Source organism: Mastigoproctus giganteus, chromosome 5 (assembly GCF_048544385.1).
Source record: "Mastigoproctus giganteus isolate SK-2022 chromosome 5, ASM4854438v1, whole genome shotgun sequence".
NCBI classification, from domain to species: Eukaryota; Metazoa; Arthropoda; class Arachnida; order Uropygi; family Thelyphonidae; genus Mastigoproctus; species Mastigoproctus giganteus.
The window spans coordinates 186,063,204-186,089,604 of record NC_143579.1 but is presented as its reverse complement, the minus strand read 5'-3'; the positions used below and the strand labels follow the sequence as shown (position 1 = coordinate 186,089,604).

The 26,401-nt window shown below is 39.0% G+C and overlaps 1 protein-coding gene across 1 annotated transcript in view; it reads left to right on the top strand.

Annotated features, from left to right (window-relative positions):
* LOC150085929 (arylsulfatase B-like) overlaps positions 1-26,401 on the top strand; it is a 167,309-nt gene that overhangs the window by 73,710 nt on the left and 67,198 nt on the right. Inside the window, exon 6 of the mRNA XM_090373587.1 lies at positions 22,987-23,112. Within this exon, the coding sequence (XP_090229713.1) occupies positions 22,987-23,112 (126 nt within the window). The remainder of the gene's footprint in view (positions 1-22,986; positions 23,113-26,401) is intronic.

Here is a 26,401-nt window from a genome sequence, read left to right as displayed (position 1 = left end):
AAAAAGGATAGGTGGAATAGAACCAGGGTATGTCTGCCAGAGGCAAAATTTGATGGCATTGTAGAGCAGATATCATCTTTTAAGGGCATAAAAGGTGATAGTGTTGTACACATTGGCACTAATGACATTAAGTGTAGGAGATCTGCAGATTTAAATAACAAGTACAGGTCAACGTTGAAAAAATGTAGTGAGTTAGGGTTATTTTTGAAAGTGTCCTCAATCCTGCCCAGACATGATATGAGGGAATATATCATGAGATCCTTGTTAATCAGTTCGGCCCTGGAGAGATTGTGCAGGGTTCATGGGGTAGAATTTTTGTCAGCCTGGTGTGTGCTTGTTAACAGATTGCTTCTACAGGGATGGGATACAATTAAATAGAAAGGGTGCAAGAATATTTGCTGATGCTATCGAGGCAATGTTAGGTGGGTCTGAAAACTGTTAGCTTGGGGAGATTCACAGACTAATAGATTAACAGTTGCCGCAGGCAGAGGTGGAAATGATTCTTGCACTGCTTCTATTGGAATGAGCAACAGCCCAGAAAGTAAGTTGCTGCAGATTTCAGGAACTACTGGGAGTCATGAAAGAAGTAAATACATGAGCTGTGTTAGAGTAACTAAGAGTAAGAACAGGTGCATGTATCCTTCCATGTACACCAATGCTAGGAGTATAGTGAATAAATTTGATGAATTTGAAGTGCTGGTTAAGACATCCAAGACAGATATTGTTGGGATATCAGAGACGTGGTGCCACTTAGATATAAGAGATGCAGAATTGGAATTTGGGGAGTAAATTGTGTACAGAAAGGATAGACAGAATAGGAAGGGCGAAGGGATTATACTGTTAGTTAAGAAACACATAAACATAAGAAAAGAAACACATAAGAAACATATCCAGTTGATATAGATGGACAGTGCAATGGTGAGTCAGTTTGGTGTGACATAAGCACCGGGAAAGCAAAAATGAGGGGGGGGGTTGTTATAGGCTTAATGACTCTGATGAGTACAATGAACAATTATACAGAGAAATAGAGTTGGCCAGTAAATCAGAGTGTCTTATAATGGGGGATTTTAACTTCCCAGGTATAGACTGGAACTCGCACACTGGTCACTCGCACACTAGCAAGGCTTTTGTCAATTTATTAGCATTAGCATTTGATGCAAGAAAGCAAGCTTATGCAGCATCAGCCAAAAAAAAAATAAATAAATAAAAAAAAAATAAATAAATAAAAAATAACCACTTCCACTTCACCCCTCTGTTTGTTCGAAATACCTGTCCAGCTGAGCCTTAAACTTATTTAGGCTATCAACTTCCACGACAAGGGATGGAAGTCTATTCCACCAACCAACCACCCGCTGGCTAAAGGCAAATTTCCTCACATCTATCATACATCTGTCTTTTCTCAATTTGAATTTATGCCCTCTCAGGTGATTATTCTGAGCAAGAGGAAGAATCCCATCAGCATTAAGCATGCTCAAACCATTCAAGGCTTTATACACCTCTATCAGATCACCTCGCCGGTGTCTAGTCTCCAGACACTGTAATTTGCAAAACTTAAGCCTTTCTTCGTAAGAGCACCCCTTTGTTCCATTCACTAATCTTGTTGCCCTTCTCTGTACTCGTTCCAGCATCTCTACATCCTTCTTGAAATGAGGCCTCCAGACCTGTATACAATACTCTAGGTGTGGTCTGACCATTGCCTTATACAAGGGAATAATCACCTCCCTATCCCTGCTAGAAAAATTCCTGTATATCATTGATAAGACACCATGAGCTACTCTTGCAGCCCGTCTGCACTGCTCAGAAAACTTCATATCTGCACAACCACCCCCAGGTCCCTTTCATTCTCCCACTGGATGATTGTTTTCTACAGCAGCATGTTAGAGAGGCAACAAGAGGGAGTAACACTCTTGATGTGATTATCAGCAGTGATTATTCATGCATTAAGAATTTACAGATAAAAGAATCACTAGGTGGCAGTGATCACATTGTACTTATGTGGGATTTACTTAAAGATGTAAATACCATCAGGGGTAAAGGGATGGGTTTTTGTTTTCGTAAAAGTGACTACAGTGGTCTGAGAGATATTTTAAGTTCTATACAGTGAACCAACTGATGATGTTACCAACAGCAAATTCTAAATGGGAAGCAATCAAGGAAGTAATTTCGGAAGCTACTAGGCTTTTTGTCCCAACTAAGAAATAGTCTTCTAGGCCCAAATGGTTGTCAGATGAACTAATGAGACTCATGGCCGAGAAGAAAAATGCACAGGATGAACATAAATTTTCAGGTGACACAGAAGCCTATGGTAGATAGAAGCTAGAGTGTAATCAAGTCACAAAGGAGGTCATGCAAGCATTGGTAGATTATGAGAAATCTTTGGCAAGGATGCAAAGAAAAAACAGCAAAGACTTCTTTACGCATATACACTGTAAAAGGAAGGGGATGAATCAGATTGCTCCACTTGATATCAATGGTTTGACTGTAGATGATGATTCTCAGATAGCTGCCAAACTAAACGAGTATTTTGCATCTACATTCACACATCAGGAGTTATTCAAGGAGGAGAGGGAAAGATGTTTATCAAACTCTAACAGGGAGTTAAATGATTTTGTAATAACTGAGAGCAAAGTGGAGGAAAAAATTTTTGAAGTTAAACATAAGAAAGACACCTGGAGTAGATGGATCTATCCAGTTATATTAAAGGAGGTAGCAAAGGAAGTAAGCAAACCCTTAGCCATAATTATGAGAGCATTCTTGAACTCAGGGAAAGTCCCCACTGACTGCAGCTTTGCAAATGTGTCTCCAATTCACAAAGGGTTACAGGAGTAATTACAGACCTGTTAGTTTGACATCTGTTCCAGGGAAAATAATGGAGTCACTGGTTAAAGTAGCATTGCAGGATCATCTAGACAAGACAGCTGTAATAATTCAGACACAGCAGTGGTTTGTTATGGGGAAGTTTTGTCTGACCAATTTGATTGATACTATGATGTGGTCACAAAGGAACTGGATGCAAAAAATAATTTTGATATCATATACTTGGATTTCAGGGAAGCTTTTGATACTGCTGCACATGGAAGACTACTGTACAAATTGGAGCAGTATGACATTAAAGGCAAATTGCTACAATGGATAAAAGGATGGTTGAGTGGGAGAAGACAGACAGTGGTAATCAATGGACACTGCTCTACATGGACTAATGTTATTAGTGGTGTACCTCAGGGTTTGGTGTTGGCCCATTGTTGTTTTGTATATTTATCAATGATATTGATGAAGGTATATGAAGCCTAATGTCAAAGATTGCAGATGATACAAAAGTTGGTAGGGTTGTTAATAACAGTAATGATAGTATGCTGCTACAACAGGATGTGGAAAATTTGGGCAGATGGGCTGAGAAGTGGCAACTGAAATTTAACATTGACAAACGCAAAATACTGCATATGGGTAGCAGTAACCCCAGAGAAATGTACCAAATGGGTGGTGTTACACTCGGGTAGTGGAGAATGAAAGAGACTGGAGGTAATTGTGCAGTCAGGTATGAAGTTTTCTGAGCAGTGCAGAGAGGTTGCCAGGGTAGGTCATGAGGTCTTGTCAATGAAATACAGGAATTTTGCGAGCAGGGATAAGGAGATGATTATCTCCTTGATTGCTGCGTACAGGTCTGGAAGCCTCATTTTAGGAAGGGTGTAGTGTTGCTAGAACAAGTACAGAGAAGGGCAACAAGACTGGTGAAGGTAACAAAGACGTGCTCTAACGAAAAAAAGGCTTAAGTTCTGCAAATTGTAGTTTCTGGAGACTAGGCATATGTGAGGAAATCTGATCGAGCTGTATAAGGCCTTGAATGGATTGAGCAGGCACAATGCTGATGGGATTCTTCCTCTTGCTCAGATTACAAACCTGAGGGGGCATAGATTCAAACTGTGGAAAGACAGTTTTGGAATAGACGTGCAGAAATTTGCCTTTAGTCAGCGGGTAGTTGATGGTTGGAACAAACTTCCATCTGTAGTTGTGGAAGTGGATGGCTTAAATAAACTCAAGGCAGAACTAGATAAACATTTGGAATGAAGGGTTTTTTTTTTTTTTTGGGTGATGCTGTATAAGATTGCTTTCTTGCATCATATATCTCTACTAATGCTAATGCAAAAAATATAAAAGTTTTATCACTTTTTTTTGTTACAAAAAAAGTGATAAAACAAATAAATTAAAATACAATAAAATTATCAAAATAATAGACAGATTCCATAGTTTTCCAAAACCATAGCATTCTTCATCAGCAGATTACATATTCTGATTTCAAAATACATTATATACTCATATATAAGTAGAGCATTATCTGTCACAATGGCAATCTGCAATTCATAATCTGGAAGCAAACTCAAGAATATGGTTAACAAATTTTTATGCATATGTTGCCATATATGAGTAAGTTTGCAATGTTGACCACTGACCACTAGGGTTTGTGAATTGGAACTTAGATTTTCAATATGGGATGGTGGTTGTATGCTACCTGAGTAATCTTTCTGTGTAGATAATTGCAATTCATCAACACCTCCAAAATCTACTGTTGCAGACGTTTTTCAAAGATGGAAGTCTGTAGATTACACCTCAATGAAAAGAGATCTCAGTGGATTCATTAGCATTAATTAGCAGTGGATTCATTAGCAAAGGCACATGATGCAAGAAAGCAAGCTTATATAGCATTAGCCAAAAAAAAAAAAAAAAAAAAAAAAACCCTTATTTCCACTCACTCCAAATGTTTGTCTAGTTCTGCCTTCAATTTATTTAAGCTGTCCACTTCTACAATGACAGATGGAAGTTTCTTCCAGAAATCAACCACCTGCTGGCTAAAGGCTAATTTCCACACATCTGTTCTACAACTGTCTTTCCTTAATTTGAATTTATGTCCCCTCAGGTGATTAATCTGAGCAAGGGAAAGAATTCTATCAGCATTGAGCTTGCTCAAACCATTCAAGGCTTTATACACCTCAATCAGATCACCTCGCAGGTACCTAGCCTCCAGACATTGTAATTTGCAAAACTTAAGCCTTTCTTCATAAGAGAAACCCTTTGTTCCATTCACTAATCTTGTTTCCCTTCTCTGTACTCGTTCCAACAGCTCTACATCCTTCTTAAAATGAGGCCTCCAGACCTGTATACAGGACTCAAGTTGTGGCCTGGCCATTGCCTTATACAAGGGGATAATCACATCCTTATCCCTGCTATAAAAATTCCTGTAGATCATTGACAAGACACCATGAGCTACTCTTGCAGACCATTTGCACTACTCAGAAAACTTCATATCTGCCTGCACAATTACCCCCAGGTCCTTTTCATTCCCTACCACTGGCAGTGTAATACCACAGAGTTGATACATTACTCTGGGGTTACTGTTTCCCATATGTAGTATTTTACATTTGTCAATGTTAAACTTCATTTGCCACTTCTCAGTCCATCTGCTCAACTTTTCTAGATCCTGCTGCAGCAGCGTACTGTCATTAGTGTCATTAACAACCCTGCTGACCTTCGTATCGTCTGCAAACTTAGACATTAAGCCTGATATACCATTATCAATATCATTTATAAATACAGAAAACAGCAATTGACCCAACACTGAACCCTGAGGGACTCCACTAATAACATTAGTCCACGAAGAGCAGTGTCCATTGATTACCACTCTCGGTCTTTTCCCACTCAACCATCCCTTAGTATATAGCAGCAATTTGCCTCCAATGCCACACTACTCCAATTTGTGCAGCAGTCTTCCATTTTCAACAGTATCAAAGGCCTTTCTAAGATCCAAATATATGATATCAAAGTTATTCTTTGCATCCAGTTCCTTTGGAACTACATCATAGTATCCAATCAAATTGGTCAGACAAGTCTTCCCCTTAACAAACCCATGCTGTGTCCGAGCTATAACTGAAGTCTTGTCTAGATGATTCTGCAATGCTTCTTTAACCAGTGCCTCCATTAATTTCCCTGGAACAGAAGTTAAACTAACAGGTCTGTAATTACCTGTGTTTCCCTTTGATCCTCCTTTGTGGATTGGGGTCACATTTGCACATCTCAAGTCCATGGGTACCTCCCCTGAGTCCAGGGAAGCTCTTAAAATTATGGCTAAAGGTTTGCTTACTTCCTTTGCCGCCCCTTTTAATATATAACTGGATAGATTTCATCCACCCCAGGTGCCTTTCTTATGTTTACCTTCAACAATTTCTACTCCGCTTTACTTTCAGTTATTACAAGATTATCCACCTTACTGCCACTTTAATACACCTCTGGCATTCCCCTCCCTAAATAACTCCTCATGTGTGAATGTCGATGCAAAATATTCATTTAGTTTGTTAACTACCTGAGCAGGATCATCAACAGTTGAATCATCAATATCAAGTGGACCAATCTGATTCATCCCCTTCCTTCTAGAGTTTACATAAGTAAAGAACTCTTTGCTCTTTTTCTTTGCATCCTTTGCCAAAGATTTCTTGTAATCTGCCTTCGCCTGTCTAACCTCCTTTGTGACTTGGTTACAGACCAGCTTATATCTGTCATAGACGTCTGTGTCACCTGTTATTTTATATATATCCCATGCATTTTTCCTCTCTCTCACATGTCTAATTAGTTCATCTGACATCCATTTAGGCCTAAATCTTGAACAATATTTCTTATTTGGTATGAAAAGCATAGTATCTTCCAAGATTAGATTACCTTTACGAAAGCAAAAAACCTTCCCTTTACCCTTGATGGTAGTTACCTCTTTGAGTAAATACCACTTCAGCACACTGTGATCACTGCCACCTAGTGGTTCCTTTATCTGCAGATCCTTAATGCATGAAGAATCGCGACTGATAATCAGATCAAGATTATTACTCCCTCTAGTTGCCTCCTGAACATGCTGCTGTAGAAAACAATCATCCAATAAATCCATAAAAGCCTTGCTAGTGTGTGAGTGACCAACCCACAAATTCCAGTCAATCTCTGGGAAATTAAAATCCCCCATTATAAGACACTCTGATTTACTGGCCCGCTCTATTCCTCTGCACAATTTCTCATTATACTCATCAGATTCATTAGTCCTATAACACACACCTACTCTCATTTTTCCTTTCCCAGTGCTTATGTCACACCAAACAGACTCAACATTGCATTGTCCACCAACATCAATTGGATGCACTTCCTTAGATTTTGTGTTTTCTAATTAACAGCATAACCCCTCCTCCCTTCCTGTCCTGTCTATGCTTTCTGTATACATTGTACTCCCCAAATTCCAATTCTGCACTGCTTATATCTATGTGACACCATGTCTCTGATATCCCAACAATATCTGCCTTTGATGTCTTGACTAGCACTTCAAGCTCATTGAATTTATTAACTATACTCCTAGCATTGGTGTTCATCCAAGTATACATGCACCTGTTTCTACTCTTAGTTACCTTAACACAGCCCATGTATTTACTTTTTCGACTATGACTCTGAGCAGTTCTGAAAATCCCCATTGCCTTGCTTTCCAGGCTGCTTCTCAATTGCATTATTATTATTATTATTAGCCATATGATGCATGGAAGCCTGAGGCTTATGCTGCACCAGCCAAAAAAAAAATTTCTGAGAGGATAGAGAGAGAGAGAGAGAGAGAGAGAGAGAGAGAGAGAGAGAGAGAGAGAGTGCAGTAGAAGGAAATCACTAAGAAAGAGAAGAATGATGATATCCAGCTCAGGACCCTGGGTGTGCCAAGCCCATTCTCCCCAGATGTGAGCCCCTGGGGGTATTTTCAATAAAATCAGTGCAAGAATCACAAACTCATGGAATATTTTTGACCAACCATAAAGAGACTAGTTCATTCCTCATGTTGCCTGCAGAAAACTTCATGGAATAAGTCCAGAAAGTCAAGGAACATCCATCAGCATGTCAACCATCCGTAGTTAGATAGTGCCTTGGATTCAGTGGCAGGGCACAAAAGCCATAAAATCACAGTTATCACTGCAAAACAGCATTTAGAGTTGTGTCATTTCCAATATACTTGAACTCTTGAACAGAATTAAAGTGCTATGAAGTGACAACTCTCACCATGTTTCATTCTAATAGATGTGTTTGCATGTGGAGGTGGATATTTCATAGAGCGTGCTTCCTGTTAGAGTAGTATTATTATTGTTAATATTAGCAACATGGTGAAAGGAAACTTCATGCTTTTTCAGCATCAGCTAAAAAAATTTAAATAAAACAAAATAAAACAAACTGCATTGCCTATGTCTTTCCTTCTTTGCATAACAAATTTGCCTATTCAGTTCATCTTTAATTTTTGATGTGAATTGCTACCTTTAACTACTCATGGGGGTAACTTATTCCAGTAATTAAGAACTTGCTGGCTAAAATGAACTTCCTACCGTTTGCTCTAAACCTTTTCCCCCATAATTTGAATTTATGGCCCCTAGTTATGGAATCATTTATCAGGGAAAATTCCACCTTTAATCATTTTACTATTCTGTCTCAGATCGATCAGGTCTTTTCTAAGGTACTTTCCAAGCTCCAGTTCACAAATTGGAAGTCTTTCCTTGTATCTTTTCATACTACCTATCTTTGGACTCTCAGGAAGTTGTGACTTTTTCCTTTTTTTAAGGAGTGGTCTCAATATTTGTACACAGTATTCCAAGTGCAGTCCTACAGTGTCTCATACAGTGGTATTATGATCTCTTTATTTCTACAAGAAAATGCCTAATAAATCATCAATAGCCACTATAGGCCCTCCTTACCATCAGACTGCTCAGAGAACATCATGTCTGCCCATATCATACCTCCCAAATCTTTTTCTTTCTCTTTCTAATCTCAAATCCCAAGTCATTCCGAAGGAGTGTTGTTGGCACTAATCATTAATCACTTTTCTGATCTTGACATAATCTGCAAATTTTGACATCAAACCCTCCATTCCTTTATTGATGTCATTTAAAAAATCTGAACAATAGTGGTCCCAGTACTGATCCTTGATAGAAACCATTTCTAATATTAGCTCAATCTGAAAAGTAACCATTAATCACAACATTCCATGGCTCGTCCCTAGCCAGGTGGGCAGGAGCAGCAGTGCATAGCACACGCTTCTTGATTAGACCGGCGTTCGAGTCCGTGACCACCAAATACGGAGGATACAGAAAGGTCAGGGAATGATCACCACATATCCCCGGAGCAATATGGCCTTAGTTGCTAATGCTCCTAAAAACCAAATAACAAACAAACAAACAACAATATTCTGCTTCCTACTGTTCCATCACTCTGCCATCCATCTGAGGACCTTAGCTGTGATCCATACATGTTCCAGTTTATATAATAACCCCTAGTGCAGGATGGATTGAGTTAAATGTTTTGCTGAAATTCAAATAAACATTGTCAAAATTATTTCCTATATTCAGCTCATGAGTGACTCAATGAAAATAGTTAACATGTTACTTAAACATGAGGTGCCTCCGTAGCCAGGTGGGAAGGAGCAGCAGTGCGTAGCACACGCTTCTTGATTAGACTGGGGTTCGAGCCCGTCACCACCAAATACGGAGGATGCGGAAAGGTCAAGGAATGACCACTGCATATCCCGGAGCAATATGGCCTTAGTTGCTAATGCTCCTAAAAACCAAATAACAAACAAACTTAAACATGAATTACCCTTTACAAAACCATATTGTGTTTCCTTCTGAACTCCATTTTATCTAAATGTCCCTGTATCACTCTTAGTCATTGTTCCATGATTTTACCTAACTTCTGAAGTCAGACTGACCAGGCTATAGTTACCCACTTCACTCTTAGAATTGCCTTTATGAATTGGTGATGTGTTTGCATTTATCCATTCAAAGGAACCTCTTACAAGCCCAGTGATTCCCCATAATTAATCTTAATAATTCAACATACTCTCTTGCCACTTCTCTCAAAATTACTGGGTATATGCCATAAACTCCAAGAACCAGGTAATTTTTTTTAGGGTTGAAATTTTTTCTAATAAACAATCTTCTGTAAATTCAGTGTCACTAACTTCATACTGCACAGAATCACCTCACTGTAACTATTCATCTATAAAGATCTTTTCAATCATGAAGTTTTATTGGAGGCAGTTTAATGATATAGACTGTTTCAGGTGGTTTGGACTTGTTCCTTGGTGGTAGTGCCTGAAACCATTAAGTTAGTGACCTACTTCAATGTTTTGGACAATTATGCACTACTATATCGTAACAGTAGAAATGGATCCTATCAGTTTTAACATGATAGTGCTCCTTGTCATACAGTGAAGGTTATATAGGGCTGGTTTGTAGACAGTGGCATAAAATAGAATGGTTGGCTCAAAGACAGCACCTCAGCTGAGTTGGAACATTGGATTAGGCTGCAGGTAAAATGGCCTTCTTACAAACTGGCTCTGGCATTTGTTTTGCAGGAGAAAATGAAGGCAAATTCTGGCTGATGCCTACCAGAATTTGCCTTCATTCCATTTGGTAGGAAGTATGCCCAGGAGGGTTGAGGCTGTCATACAGACAAAAGATGGTGCTACTATGTGCTAGTTTTTTGAATTAGTCTTTTATGTGTCTAAATATTTTTGGTCATGTAGTGAATGTTCATATATGAAACACGATCTATTCAACAATTTGATTGCACTAGTTTTGAAAAAAAAAAGATTAAATGTATTCTACCAATGTAGTCTAAAAAGTCAAATGTCTTGTTGAGACAAGAGTAATAGGTTGACCCAGTGGAAGGACAAGTCAAGGCTGGATTTTGTAGGTATGAGTGCAAAATAAACTTTACAAGGCCAAGTGTATGATGATCACTGTTTGAAGGAACTTTATTATAAATGAAAAATAAAATTAAAATAATAAAATGCTTGATATGATTTACAGGAACAAGAGTATAATTTATAATTAGAGAACTAACTTATATTTGAGCATGAAATATCATTTCTTTAAATTAGCCCCAGGGGCTCACATCTGGTGAGTATGGGCTTGGCACACCCAGGGTCCTGAGCTGGATATCATCATTCTTCTCTTTCTTGATGATTCCTTTCTACTTGTGACTCTCTCTTAGGGTAACTCGGGAATTTTTTTTGGCTAGTGCAGCATAAGCCTCAGGCTTCCTTGCACTATATAACTAATAATAATAATAATAAGGGAGAAAACGCCAACGCATGAAGTGGAGCATTGAAATGAACACGTACATCATGCAAGCATACTATGAAATAACAAAGCTGGAGACCGATATGAAAACTTACAGAGCGAGACTACATACCAAGTGGCTGGAACGATTCCTGGATATTCAGGTCACCGAGCAGCGAATAGCGGACCAGAGAAGGACTATCGTCACGAAGAACCTAATAGCTCTTGCAATCCTGGAAAAATCAAGCAGGACGTGAGCGATCAACTACAAAGGATAAAGAATATGCAACCAGAGGAGGAAGAACATACCACCGCCGAACCAGAGGAGGAAGAGCAAGAGGAAATACAACCTGCAGCAGCTGAAATGGAAACAGACGAGGTCACGATATCCAGAATAGAGGATGAGTGGAAGAAGGCCCTAACAGAATTCGAAGGAACGGACCCCACAAAGACTCACATGATACCAAAGTAGAGGCCAAATGGAACCTTGTGGAGAGTCACAGATCACCTGAATTGCACATAATACCGCATTACCTCGACAGCAATGGTGCAACACTGGGGGCCATCCACACAGCCATGTATTGTGCTGCAGTAGCAGCCACGAGGATTAATGGAAGAGAAGCGAGAGACCAGCAGCAGAAGAATCAAAAACAGAAGGAACCACCAGCTTGGGAAAGAAGACTTCAGCAGAAGATAGAAGAATTAAGAGTCAAGATAGGCCAATTGACCCAGTACCAACGGGGCAATAGGAGTAAGAAATTAATTGCAAAAGTGAAGAGCATCCTCGAGAGAGACAGCATCCACAGCAAACATGAGACAAAGAATCAGAGAATAGGAGAGTACTTGGACACATTGAAGCAGAACCTCTTTGCACTCAGCAAGAGACTATGCCGATACAAAGAGAGCTCCCAGAAGAAAATAAACAACCGAATCTTCGATGAGGACCGAAGAAGCTTCTACAGGAATCTCGGAGACGACGATAAATAAGGGAACGGACCACCCGAGAAGAAGACGATTGAGGATTTCTGGGGAAACATATGGAGCAGGGAAGTAAAACATAACAGCCGAGCCACCTGGATAGAACTAGAACGCAAGAAAACCAAGGACGTACAAGAAATGAGAGGGTGGGAGATTAAGGAAGAAGATGTAAAACAGACGATCAAGAACTTTCACAACTGGGAACTCCAGGAATAGATAACATCCACAACTTCTGGTACAAGAAGCTCACTTGCACACACAAGCACCTGGCAGAGCAGTTCACCCGAATGTATAAGGCACCAAGAGACAATCCCGAAGTTTCTCACTCAAGGAATCACATATCTGAAGCCTAAAGATGAAGATACAAGAAACCTGGTGAAATATAGGCCAATCACCTGCCTCCCAACAATATACAAGATCCTGACCAGCTGCATAACCAGAAAGATATCAGACCACTTGGAGAGCCAGAATATAATGGGCAAACAGCAGAAAGGATGCAAGCAGCTGAGCAAAGGATGCAAGGAGCAATTAACCATAGATGCTGCGGTTACGGAGCAAGCCTACAAGAAGCGCTGCAACATGTACACAGCCTACATCGATTACCACAAGGCCTTTGACTCCACACCCCATAGCTGGCTAATAGAGGCACTGAAGATCTACAAAGTCAATCCAATAGTGACAAACTTCCTAGGAGAAATGATGGCAAAATGGAGTACCACCATTAAGGTCGAAAACATCACAACCAGGCCAATCCCCATCAGGAGAGGAATCTTTCAGGGAGATGCCCTGAACCCATTGTGGTTCTGTCTAGCACTTAACCCGCTATCAACCATGCTCAACAGTAGCAAGTACGAATATAACCTTAAAGAAGGAAGGAAGAACCTGTATACCCTCACCCACCTACTCCAGATCACCCAAGAATTCAGCAATGATATTAGGATGGAATTTGGTCTAGACAAATGCAAGACCCACGGATTGTACCAGGGAAAATTAGTCAAGCGGAACTACCAGCTGCAGACTGGTAAAGAGATCGAAGCCATGGCAGAGGGAGAGGCCTACAAATACTTGGGGATGATGCAGGTTCAGCAGTTACAGCACAAGGAAATTAAGGCCTGCCTGACCGAAAAATACCATCAGAGGCTCAGAAATCTGCTGAAAGCAAAGCTGAATGGAGGGAACACAGTTAAAGCCATAAACACATATGCAGTCCCAGTACTAACATATTCCTTCGCAGTCATAAATTGGACTAACACCGAGCTGTAGGATATCATGAGAAAGACAAGGACAATGATGACCAAGAGCCGCCAACACCACCCGAGATCTGCCGTGGAGAGACTGACAATTGCCTAGGAAGAAGGAGGAAGGGGACTGATAGACCTCATTGAGCAACAGAAGACAGTGATAGTTAACCTGAAGGATTACTTCCAGAAACACACAGCAGCACTCCACCAGGCCTTAAGGAAGATCGACTAGCCGTATACCCCACCCAACCTAAGCGAGGAGTCTCCCCTCAACCAAGAGGTACAAACAAAGCTAGAAAGATGGCAGAGGAGACACTCCATGGCAGACACTACAATGATCTCCATCAAGATCACATAAATAAATCTGCTTCCAATGCATTGCATGGCTCATGAGCGGGACGCTCTTCCCTGAGACAGAAGGATTCATGCTCGCCATCCAAGACAAGGTAATCAACACCAGAAATTATAGAAAATACATCGCCAAGTAGCCCGGAGTGTCCGATGATACATATCGACGATGCCACCTGGCCTCAGAAGCGATCCAACACATCACCGTGGGGTGCAAGGTGATCACCCAGACTGAGTACACTCATAGACACGACCAGGTAGCAAGGATAATACATCAGAAGCTAGCGAGGAAATACCAGTTGACCAAAGAAAGTGTCATTCTTGTTTGTACTATTAGTACGAACTCCAGGCAGTACTAGAGACCCGAACCCACAAGTTGTATTGGGATCGCACCATAATAACGGATAAGACCATCCCACACAACAGACTGGACATAACCCTTGTGGACAAGAAGGAAAAGACTACCTATCTGATTGTATAGCAGTACCTAACACTGGTAACCTGCAGAAAACCAATGGGAGAAAAAAATCAGGAAGTACACGAACCTAAGACAGGAGATCAAAGAGATGTGGCATATGTAACAAGTAACGACCATCCCAATCATCGTGTCAACCACAGGTATGGTGCCAAAGACCCTACATAACAGCCAAGCAGCAATAGGTCTCCCAGCGAACACCTACAAGGAACTCCAGAAAGTCGCAATCCAGAACACCTGTAGGATAGTCAGAGAGTTCCTTGACCAACATTAACACCAGACATAACAACAACCACCCTGAGTACTTGGTAGCAATACCCTTCACGAGGTGGAACCCCCAATCAGGGAGAAATATTATAAGAGCAGTAATAATAATAATATATATAGGAATGCGTTCTAATGATAAAGATTCATGCAAGTTCCCCAACTCAAAACTTGAATTATTTATGCTTTCATTATGAGCATAGGACTATTCTAAAGTGTGTTGCTCTTTTTTTTTTTTTTTTGCTTAGAGTTGGTCCTGGACTGTGGAGGTCATTACCCTCCATTATTGCTATTGGATAGGATTTTGAATGATGCGGTAATGTCTCTCTTGTTTTTTGATGTTTTCTATAGCTAGATTGTTTTAGGTTGAAAGTTTTGGAGTACAAAGTCAAAGCCTTGTCCTATGCTTCTTGGTCTGGTGTACTCTGCATGTTCTTGGATTTTTCAGTTTGAACTTCTGTAGGATTAGGCCTATGTAGTATCGGTATATATGTAGGACTTATTGTATTGGCAAATAGACCTTATAGACAAGTATCCCCATGGATGTTGTCCACCTTTTGGCACTTCATTCACAACTATTGAATACTCTTAGAGAAACAATAGGCCCTATTAGTTGGACTGTTTTTTTTTTTTTTTTTTTTTAATAAATTTTTTTCAATGTACTACATGTAAGTCCTATGTAAATTCAAGTAAATAATTACATTAAATTATAATACTAATCTTAAATTAACAATATATTTATATTTATTCTCTTGTATATACATTCATTACTGATAAACACTATCAGAGTGGAACTTTATTGTTGGTAATATTAATTAAAAGTGTTCTAATATTCAAAGTTGCCTTATTAAATGCATACCATAATTTACATAGAGAAGTGTATCTTTCAGTTGATTTTATGTTTGCATATAGATTGTACAGTACTTTCCTTGTATGGTACTTTCTGACATAGTACTGTACAAGGGTGCTGTTTCTCATATAATTGTATGATGTTCAGAACTAGAAAAATGCTTAAATTAATACTTTACATTAGAAACTGAGTAACACACACACACAGAGGATATTGCAGTTTAAAGTTTCAAGGTTCTATTGCTTGCTTATTTTTAGGTTTAGGTTTTTTTTTTTTTTTAGGTTTAGGTTTTTTTTTTTTTTTTAGGTTTAGGTTTTGCTTATTTTTAGGTTTGTATCAAAATGTTTGCATTAATTTTTTTTTCATTTTCATTTTTATTTTGTGTTTTCACTTTCATTGTATATCACAAATGCAGTAACTGTTTTAGTAGCTTTGATGTACTTTTGTAAATGCTTCTAAAGAATTTCTTACTCATCTCAATGCAGCATAGTGTAAACTGAACACATTTGTAATTCCTGTGCATTGTGTGCCCTCTGAGTGCATATTTTTTATTAATTTTAAAATTGAGTTAAATGTTGCCTTTTGATTTATGATTTATAACTTTAAATTTTGGCTAATCAGGTACTTTTTTTTCAGCAGGAAAATTGTTTTCTGTCTCATCTCAATTTAGTATAAAATATCATCACTGTAGTTTTAAAATTAACATAAACTGATTTTATTCTGAAAAAAAAAAAAAAAAAGAAATAACTGCTTTGGCATACACGTGCTGAAATTGACAGATCCAACATGAAGAACATTCAGGCTGATTTATTACATAGATTGTAGGTATATACACACACACACACACATTGGCCAAATTTTGTATTTGGACAATCACAGACTGAAAAAATGCAAATAGATGGAAAGAAAATTGTGATATGGGGTGAAACCATGTTGCCTCGTTGAGTATAAAGACTGCACAGGCTGTTTAACTGCAGTAAGCTGAAGCCAGAATGAGGACAATGTGTGATCTGTTAGACTCTGAAAGAAGTCTTATCATGGGTGCACATTTAGTAGGAGCCATGATTCAAGAAACAAAAGACATAGCTAGTTTCTCAAAAGCATCTATCTCAAAGGTTTTAATGACTGGAAAGCAAGCAGTTCTTCCACATTTCAAAGGCATAAATGTGGAAGAAAAACAATATTTCAAGAGTGAAGCCATCATACTCTAAGGAGGTTTGTATAGAAAAATAGGACATCCAGTGTGCAGCAAATAACATCTGAATTCAACCAAGCCCAGAATTGCCCTATTTTAACTCATATGATGCAAAGAGAATTGAAGAAATTGGGTATTGGGAATTTCCTGCCTATTCAGAAGCCACTTGTTTCAGAGAAAAACAAAAAAATCTGCTTGTATTGGTGCAAAGAACATTGTGATTGGACAGTGGAACAATAGAAGAAAGTTATGTGCTCAGACAAATCACGATCGATACATTTTGCTTTGCACTGATGGTAGGCAGAGAATGTGGTGAGAACCTCACGAAACGATGGACCCTGTTGCATTGTTAAGACAACCCAAGCATCTGGAGGCAGTGGATCTGTTGATACCAGTAGTAGAAGTTTAAATTTCATCCAGGGAGTGCCTGAATTTTGTATCAGATCTACTGCACTCTGCAATGTTACACTTTTATCCTAAACGTGATGGCCATTTTATGGATGACAGTGAAACGGCACATCACAGCAGAATTGTGCAAGAATGCTTGGAGAGTGTGACACAAATTTCTGCCATCTTTCTTGGCTCCCCACCTTCACCTGATCTCAATACTATTGAGAATGTGTGGGATATGCTGGGGGGGAGAGAAGGAGCGAAAGAGAGAGAGAGAGAGAGAGAGAGAGAGAGAGAGAGAGAGAGGTTCAGAATAAAGTTCCGTCTTCCCCTTCAACTTTGTTGCAGCTGTGCAATATTTTGCTGGAAGAATGGTTGCAATTAGACCAAAATGCACTAAAACATCTTATAAAATTCATGCTGCGCTATACACATGCTGTTATTTGCGACAAAGGTAACCTGATTCAATATTGAATAAAGGTGGTTTGCATTTTTATGGCCAGTGATTATATATTATGACAGATATTTTAATTTTTTAACAATTCATATAAAAAGCAAAAAAAAAAAAAAAAAAAAAAATGCGTTCATCTGTGTTTGCCCTTATTACTGAAAAATGGGATATCTGATTTTCTCTGAATTTGGGGGCACAGTTTGAGCTATACAATTAAAATTTTTTACCATTCAGCAGAAAATGGCGGCTGGGAATGTTGTGTGTTCATGTCTTATGGTAGTTCTGCAATATATGAGATTCACTCCACAAACTAATTCCTGTTTTTTCTTGGATACCACTGCAATAGTGGCAATTTAAACTCTATGTTATGTACTTCAAGTGCTTATGGGAGGAGCACTAGACTTGTAAGTCCAGTGATGCCCGCATAAGCACTTGAAGGTGAATGTCTGAAAAATTACAAGTATTTTTTCAGATATTCACCTCGACTTTTATATACATTTACTCCAACGCTGTACCAGGCCTGCACCCCCTCCACAGTAGTTTCTGTTGTCTTCAAGAGTCACTTCTTGGCACAATGACAGCATCGTTGTCAGTGAAGTATTCCCCCACAAAGGCAAAAAAAAAGGCACTGAGCCAAATAGGTGGCACAAATGGAGACTTTATAGGGAATTGCAGAAGTACAGCCAAATTTTGCAACAGTTTCCCTAGTCAGGGTATTTTTACGGGACCTGACATTGTCACGCTGAAGGTAAATTTTCTTTTCAATGCTGGCTTCACCCTTGAATTTTTGTCTTCAGCTTCTTCACTGTCTCCAAATAGTGGGCAGAATTGATCATGTGTTCCCATTCCAGGAAATCTACAAATAACCTCTCTTTTGTACCAAAAAACAAAAAATGCAGTTTTTCTAGTACATGGCAAAGCCTTAAATTTTTCCTTTATTGGTAAATCCTTCTGGCACTGCCACACAGACAGATCATACAGATGTTCCTAAGTCTCATCTCTAGTGAGAGTGTCAAGAAAATTTTGATTCATGGGCTTAAACTGCTCCAAGAGATCGACACACACACACACACACACACACACACTCCTCCTCCTCCTCCTTGTGATTTAGCATTAGAATTTGTGGAACTTACCTGGCACACAGTTTTCTGTTCTAGATTGTTTAGACTTGTTTTTGATGCATTAAAGCTTACTCCTACTTTTGCTTACATTTTCTGTGTTTTTTTTTTTTAATGCAACTGTCTTTACAAATCAGTTTATCCACACTCTTCTCATTTTCTGTGTGCAAGGATAACCTGACTTTGGCATGTCCTTCAAACCACTAAAACCATCACTGAAATGCCTAACCTATGGCATAACTGAATTCACATCAACTGTCACATCCCATAAATATTCTTAAAATGTTGGCAAATCTCAGTGGGTACAATGTTCTTTGCATTGAGGAAATGAATAACACATGCCACTGCTATATATACACATCACTCACACAGATTACTACAGCTCTACCACCTGATGTACAGCGTTGAAAACTTGTTAAAGTTTCATCCAATACTATTACATTTTATATGAAACATTAGCATTAGCATTAGTAGAGGCATTTGATGCAAGAAAGCAAGCTTATGCAGCATCAGCCAAAAAAAAAAAAAAAAACCCACTTCCACTTCACCCCTCTGTTCGTTCAAAATACCTGTCCAGCTGAGCCTTAAACTTATTTAGGCTATCAACCTCCACGACAAGGGATGGAAGTCTGTTCCACCAACCAACCACCCGCTGGCTAAAGGCAAATTTCCGCACATCTATCCTACATCTGTCTTTCCTCAATTTGAATTTATGCCCTCTCAGGTGATTATTCTGAGCTAGAGGAAGAATCCCATCAGCATTGAGCATGCTCAAACCATTCAAGGCTTTATACACCTCTATCAGATCACCTCGCTGGTGCCTAGTCTCCAGACACTGTAATTTGCAAAACTTAAGTCTTTCTTCGTAAGAGCACCCCTTTGTTCCATTCACTAATCTTGTTGCCCTTCTCTGTACCCGTTCCAGCAGCTCTACATCCTTCTTGAAATGAGGCCTCCAGACCTGTATACAGTACTCTAGGTGTGGCCTGACCATTGCCTTATATAAGGGAATAATCACCTCCTTATCCCTGCTGGAAAAATTCCTGTATATCATTGACAATACTCCATGAGCTACTCTTGCAGCCCATCTGCACTGCTCAGAGAACTTCATATCTGCCTGCACAACCACCCCCAAGTCCCTTTCATTCTCTACCACTGTCAGTGTAGTACCACAGAGTTGATACGTTGCTCTGGGGTTGCTGTTTCCCATGTGTAGTACTTTCCATTTGTCAATGTTAAACTTCATTTGCCACCTCTCAGCCCATCTGCTCAACCTGTCCAGATCCTGTTGCAGCAGCATAGTGTCAGTAGTGTCCTTGACAACCCTGCCAACCTTTGTATCGTCTGCAAACTTGGACATTAAGCTTGATATACCATCATCAATATCATTTATAAATACAGAAAACAATAATGGACCCAACACTGAGCCCTGAGGGACTCCACTAATAACATTAGTCCACGATGAGCAGTGTCCATTGATTACCACTCTCTGTCTTCTCCCCCTCAACCACCCCTTTATCCATAGCAGCAATTTGCCTCCAATGTCACACTGCTCCAATTTGTGTAGCAGTCTTCCATGTGCAACAGTATCAAAAGCCTTTCTAAGATCCAAGTATATAATATCAAAGCTATTCCCTGCATCCAGTTCTTTTGTGACTGCATCATAGTATCCAATCAAATTGGTCAGGCAAGACTTCCCCTTAACAAAACCATGCTGTGTCCGAGCTATTACTGAAGTCTTGTCTAAATGATCCTGCAGTGCTTCTTTAACCAGTACCTCCATTAATTTTCCTGGAACAGAAGTTAAGCTCACAGGTCTATAATTACTTGTGTCAGCCTTTGATCTTCCTTTGTAATTGGGGTCACATTTGCACATTTCCAATCTATGGGTACCTCCCCTGAGTCCAAGGAAGCTCTCATAATTATGGCTAAGGGTTTGCTTACTTCCTTTGCTGCCTCCTTTAATATAACTGGATAGATCCCATCCACCCCGGGTGCCTTTCTTGTGTTTATCTTCAACAATTTCTCCTCCACTTTACTCCCAGTTATTTCAAGATTCTGTAGCTTACTGCTAGAGTTGAATACACCTCTAGCATTCCCCTCGCTGAATAACTCCTCATGTGTGAATGTCGATGCAAAATATTCATTTAGTTTGTTAGCTACCTGAGCAGGATCATCAACAGTTGACCCATCAATATCAAGTGGACCAATCTGATTCATCCCCTTCCTTCTAGAGTTTACATAAGTAAAGAACTCTTTGCTGTTTTTCTTTGCATCCCTTGCCAAGGATTTCTCGTAATCTGCCTTCGCCTGCCTAACCTCCTTTGCAACTTGGTTGCATATCAACTTGTATCTATCATAGGCTTCTGTGTCATGTGTTAATTTGTAAGTATCCCATGCATTTTTCTTCTCTGCCATATGCCTCATTAGTTCATCTGACATCCATTTTGGCCTAAACCTTGAAGAATATTTCTTAGTTGGTATGTAAAGCCTAGTAGCTTCCAAGATAAGTTCTTTGAATGCTTCCCATTTTGAATTTGCTGTTGGTAACATCATCAGTTGTTCCCACTGTATAGAATTTAAATACTGTCTCAGTCCATCGTAGTCGCCTTTACAGAAGCAATAACCCTTCCCTTTACCCCTAATGGTAGTTACCTCTTTGAGAAAATCCCACTTCAGCACACTGTGATCACTGCCACCTAGTGGTTCATTTATCTGCAGATTCTTAATGCATGAAGAATTACTGCTGATAATCAAATCAAGAGTATTACTCCCTCTAGTTGCCTCCCGAACATGCTGATGTAGAAAACAATCATCCAATAAATCCACAAAAGCCCTGCTAGTGTGTGAGTGTCCAGCCCCCAAACTCCAGTCAATATCTGGGAAATTAAAATCTCCCATTATAAGACTCTCTGATTTACTGGCCCACTCTTTTTCCCTGTACAGTTTCTTATTATACTCATCAGAGTCATTAGGCCTATAGCACACTCCTACTCTCAATTTTGATCTCCCAATGCTTATGTCACACCAAACTGACTCAACACTGCACTGTCCAGCGATGTTGACTGGCTTCACTTCCTTGGTTTTTATGTGTTTAAAATAGCATAACCCCTCCTCCCTTCCTATCCTGTCTATCCTTTCTGTAGACATTGTACTCCCCAAATTCCAGTTCTGCATCCCTTATATCTGTGTGACACCACGTCTCTGATATCCCAACAATATCTGCCTTTGATGTTTTGAGCAATACCTCAAATTCATCAAATTTGTTTACTAAACTCCTAGCATTGGTGTACACGCAAGTATACCTGCACCTGTTTCTATTCTTAGCTACCCTAACACAACCCATGTGTTTACTTGTACCGCAATTGCTCCCAGCAGTCTCTGAAATATCAAGCATCTTGTTTTTCAGGCTTCTGCTCATTCTAATAGAAGCAGTGCAAGAATCTCTTTCACCTCTGCCAGTGGCTACTGTCAATCTATTGGTCTTTGTCTCCCCCCACGCTAGCAGTTTTCCGACCCACCTAACACTGCCTCGATAGCATCAGCAAACATTCTTGCACCCTTTCTATTTAAGTGTATCCCATCCCTGTAGAAGCAGTTTCTCCTGTTAACAAGTACAGACCAGGCTGAAAAAAATTCTACCCCTTGAGCCTTGCACAATCTTTCCAGGGCCGAATTGATCAACAAGGCTCTCATCATATACTCCCTCCTATCGTGTCTGGGCAGAATTGCAGACACTTTCAAATTCAACCCTAATTCTCGGCTTTTGTTCAACAGTGACCTGTACTTGTTAAGTAATTCTGCCGGTCTCCTACTCTTAATATCATTAGTGCCAACGTGTACAACTATATCACCTTTTGTGCCCTTAAAAGATGATATTCGCTCTACAACGTCATCAACCTTTGCTCCTGGCAGACATACCCATCACATGGGTGGGAAAAAAATTGAGGCATTATTTTCAGAACAGTGTTCATATAACTATTATATACAAGCAGATAACATACTAATACTAAAAATACTAATTCTTAATTAATACAAATACATAGTGCTATACCCTTATTATGCAAGTAGACAATACGTTATAGATAAACAATTGGTAACTGACTGCCAATCAGTGTGTTTCAGTTCACTATCTTGACTCAAAATGTGAACAGGGACATGCCAGGCCAATTAGTTATTATTATTAAATATAAATTTGTATATGGCACTCATTCAGCCACACATGAACCAAATAAATAAATTTTCTGTTTATACTCCAGGATGACCACATGGTCAGAAGAGTTCACAAGGTACAGAAAAATATGAGAAACAGCACTGTATTTAGTAGTCATGAACTTGAAACCCAGTCAGTCAAAGCAGGTGTTCTTATGCACCCTCGCGCCTGACCACAGGGCTACAGCAGCCGTTATAATATTTCACTGAATTGATTTTTTTATTTAAGCTGTCAGTAATTTCATTAATGAATTGTGAATGTCTATTCAAACTAATTTTATTAATGAATTGTGAATGTCTATTCAAACTAATTTTATTAATAAATAATGAAACATTTAAATGTTCTTTGACAGAATAGGGAATGGGGACTTGATTTTCATCAAAATCTGGACCTAGTCACCGATCAGCTAGGCAGGTATTCAACTGATATTTTTACCAAACAGGCTCTTCACATTATTAACAATCATAATGCATCACAGGTGAGACAGTTTCTTGATCATTTTATCAACCTTTTTTGTTGTTAAAGAATAAAAATTTGGAAATTTCCTTTACATTCAAATAACGGAACTTCATTTTTAAAAAGTGCACCTTTAATAAAAGAAATGCTAATCAACAGTGGTAGTAATTTTAAAATTACTAATAACAATGTTAGGAAAATATGTCTGCTTTTAAATTTTTGAAATGAAATCACCTAAAAGTTTGATAAATTTATATGTACATACAAAGTGTGGCTATTAAATAACGAGACTGTGCATGCAGCCATTATATACCAAGTGCTCTTCAGAACAAAGGTACAACAGTTGGAACATGCCAAGTCATGTTCCAACATTCTCATTTGCTTTATAGTTCACCTTGCGGCGCCTCCGTAGCCAGGTGGGAAGGAGCAGCAGTGCGTAGCACACGCTTCTTGATTAGACTGGGGTTCGAGCCCGTCACCACCAAATACGGAGGATGCGGAAAGGTCAGGGAATGACCACCACATATCCCGGAGCAATATGGCCTTAGTTGCTAATGCTCCTAAAAACCAAATAACAAACAAACAACAGTTCACATTGAGACAGGTTTTTATTACCAGAAAAATGCCAGGCAAAAGAATTGAACAACGAATTAAACTCAAATTTTTAACAAAACGAAAACACCAACTGAAAGTTATGAGTTGTTTCATCATCTTTACAGGGAATAAACTAGGTCAAGAAATTGCATGTTTGAGTGGCATAAAAGGCTTTTAGAAGGAAGGGAGAATGTGGAAGACAATGATTAACCATCAGTTTTCATGGATATCGAACAGCCTGGTCTGATATCCATGAAAACTGATGAATATGTGGATCAGAAGTGATCGTCATTTAAGCATTAGAATGGTTGCATCAGAACTCAGTATGGACAAGGAAACAGTTAGACAAATTTTAACTGAAAATTTAGGCATGAGAAAACTGTGCCAAGAATTTTGAGTGAAGGACAAAGAATAAGAAGACTCCAAGTTTGTGAAGATCATTTGAAGACCCAGACTTTCTGAGTACTGTAATTACTTGTGATGAAAGTTGGCTGTTCCAGTATGACCCAGAAACTAAAAGACAGTCAATGCAATGGAAGACAGAACAATCCCCAGACACCAGAAAAAACCAAGAATGTCAAAATCAAAAATGAAAACTGTGCTTCTTGTTTTGTTTGTTTGTTGTTTGTTTGTTTGGGTTTTTTGGTGCATTAGCAACTACGGCTATAATGCGCCAAGACTAGGTAATATTTAAAAATTTTAAATTCTCGGTGACCTAATTAGTAAGGCCACCAACTTCTTGTTTTCTTTGATATTAAAGGACTTATTATGGCTGAATACATCCCACCAAATCAGACTCTCAGTCAACCATACTACATTGAAGTTCTGACTAGGTTGCATTAAAAAATAAGGAAGAAGAAGAAAAAGACCTGTTGTGGAAGGATGGTTGAATGCTCCATCAAGACAATACTCCAGCACACAATGCACTCTCTGTTCACTAGTGTCTGGCCAAAAAAAAAATCTTGTGTCTGAATATGCACCCAATTTAGCCCAACCTAGTCCCTTGTGACTTATTTCTATTCCCTAAACTGAAAAGTGTACTTAAGGGAACTCATTTTCAGTCTATTGAATAAATTAAAAAAAAAAAAAAAAAATGGTCAAAGTGTTAAAAGGGCTTACAGAAAATGACTTCCAGAAATATTTCTGTGCTTGGAAGAAACATACGGAACAGTGTATTCAAGCCCAAGTCAATTATTTTGAAGGGGATAACTTGGTAAAATAGCTATTTAACATTCTCGTTATTTAATAGCCACACCTAATTTATATGTATATATTGATTTAGTATTAGTATTAGTAATGGCCGCATGGTGCAAGAAAGCCTATGGCTTATGCTGCACCAGCCAAAAAAAAAAAAAAAAACGAATAAAACAATGATAAAAAAAAAAAATAATAATAATAATTAATAAAAGAAAAGGAAATTAAACCTATCATCCTATGTGTTTCCCTCACCCAAAGGTACTATCCAGATGACCTTTGAATTTCCCCAAACTGTCAGCCTCTACCACCCATGTAGGCAACTTATTCCAGTAATTTATAACTCGCTAGCTAAAATAAAACTTCCTGCAGTCCAATCTAAACATCTCCCCCGTAACTTGAATTTATGTTCCCTAGTTCTAGCATCATTTATAATCTTGAAAATTTTGTTCTCATTCATTTAACTGATGCCTCTCAGAGCCTTAAACACCTCAATTAAATCTCCTCTAAGGTGTCTAGTTTCCAAACTCTGAAACCCACATATTCAAAGTCTTTCTTCATAAGGACGCCCTTTTGCTGATCTCACAAGGCGAGTTACCCGTCTTTGCACCATTTCAAGAAGCTCGATGTCTTTCTTTAGGTGGGGTCTCCATACCTGAACACAGTATTCCAAGTGTGGTCTGAGAAAATCCTTATATAATGGGATTATCATGTCCCTATCTCTACTTGCAAAAGTTCTATAGATCATTGATAGGACACTATGGGCCTTCCTTGCAACCTGTTTACAATGCTCAGAGAATTGTATGTCTGACTGTATCGTAACACCCAATTCCCTTTCCTCCACTACTGGGTTTAGTTGAACTCCACCAAGTGAATAAGTTATTTTGGGATTACTGTTTCCCAGGTGTAATATCTTAAACTTTGTTGGATTAAAGCATAGCTGCCATTTTTCTGATCATTCCTGAAGTCTATCTAGGTCTCTCTGAAGAAGCTCAGCTTTACAGTGATCATTAACTACTCTACCAATTTTAACATCATCTGCAAATTTAGACATCACACCCTCTATCCCTTCATCAATGTCGTTTGTGAAAATTAAAAACAACAGTGGTCCTAATACTGATCCTTGGGGAAACCCCACTTCTTACATCAACCCAATCTGAGGAATAGCCATTTATCACATCCCTCTGCCTTCTGCCCTGAAGCCATCCTGATATCCATCTAAGGATTTTCCCAGTGATTCCAACCTGTTCCAGCTTATAAAGCAACCGCTCATGTGGGACTGAGTCAGAAGCTTTGCTGAAATCTAAATAAACAATGTCGAAATTATTCCCTAAATCCAGCTCATAAGTGACCCTTTCAAAATAGCAAACCAGATTTGTTAAACATGATTTTCCCTTTACAAAACCATGCTGAGTATCCTTGAGAATTTCAATTCTATCTAAATGATCTTGAATTCCATCCTTGATCATTGCCTCCATGATTTTCCCTACCACTGAAGTCAGACTGACAGGTCGATAATTTCT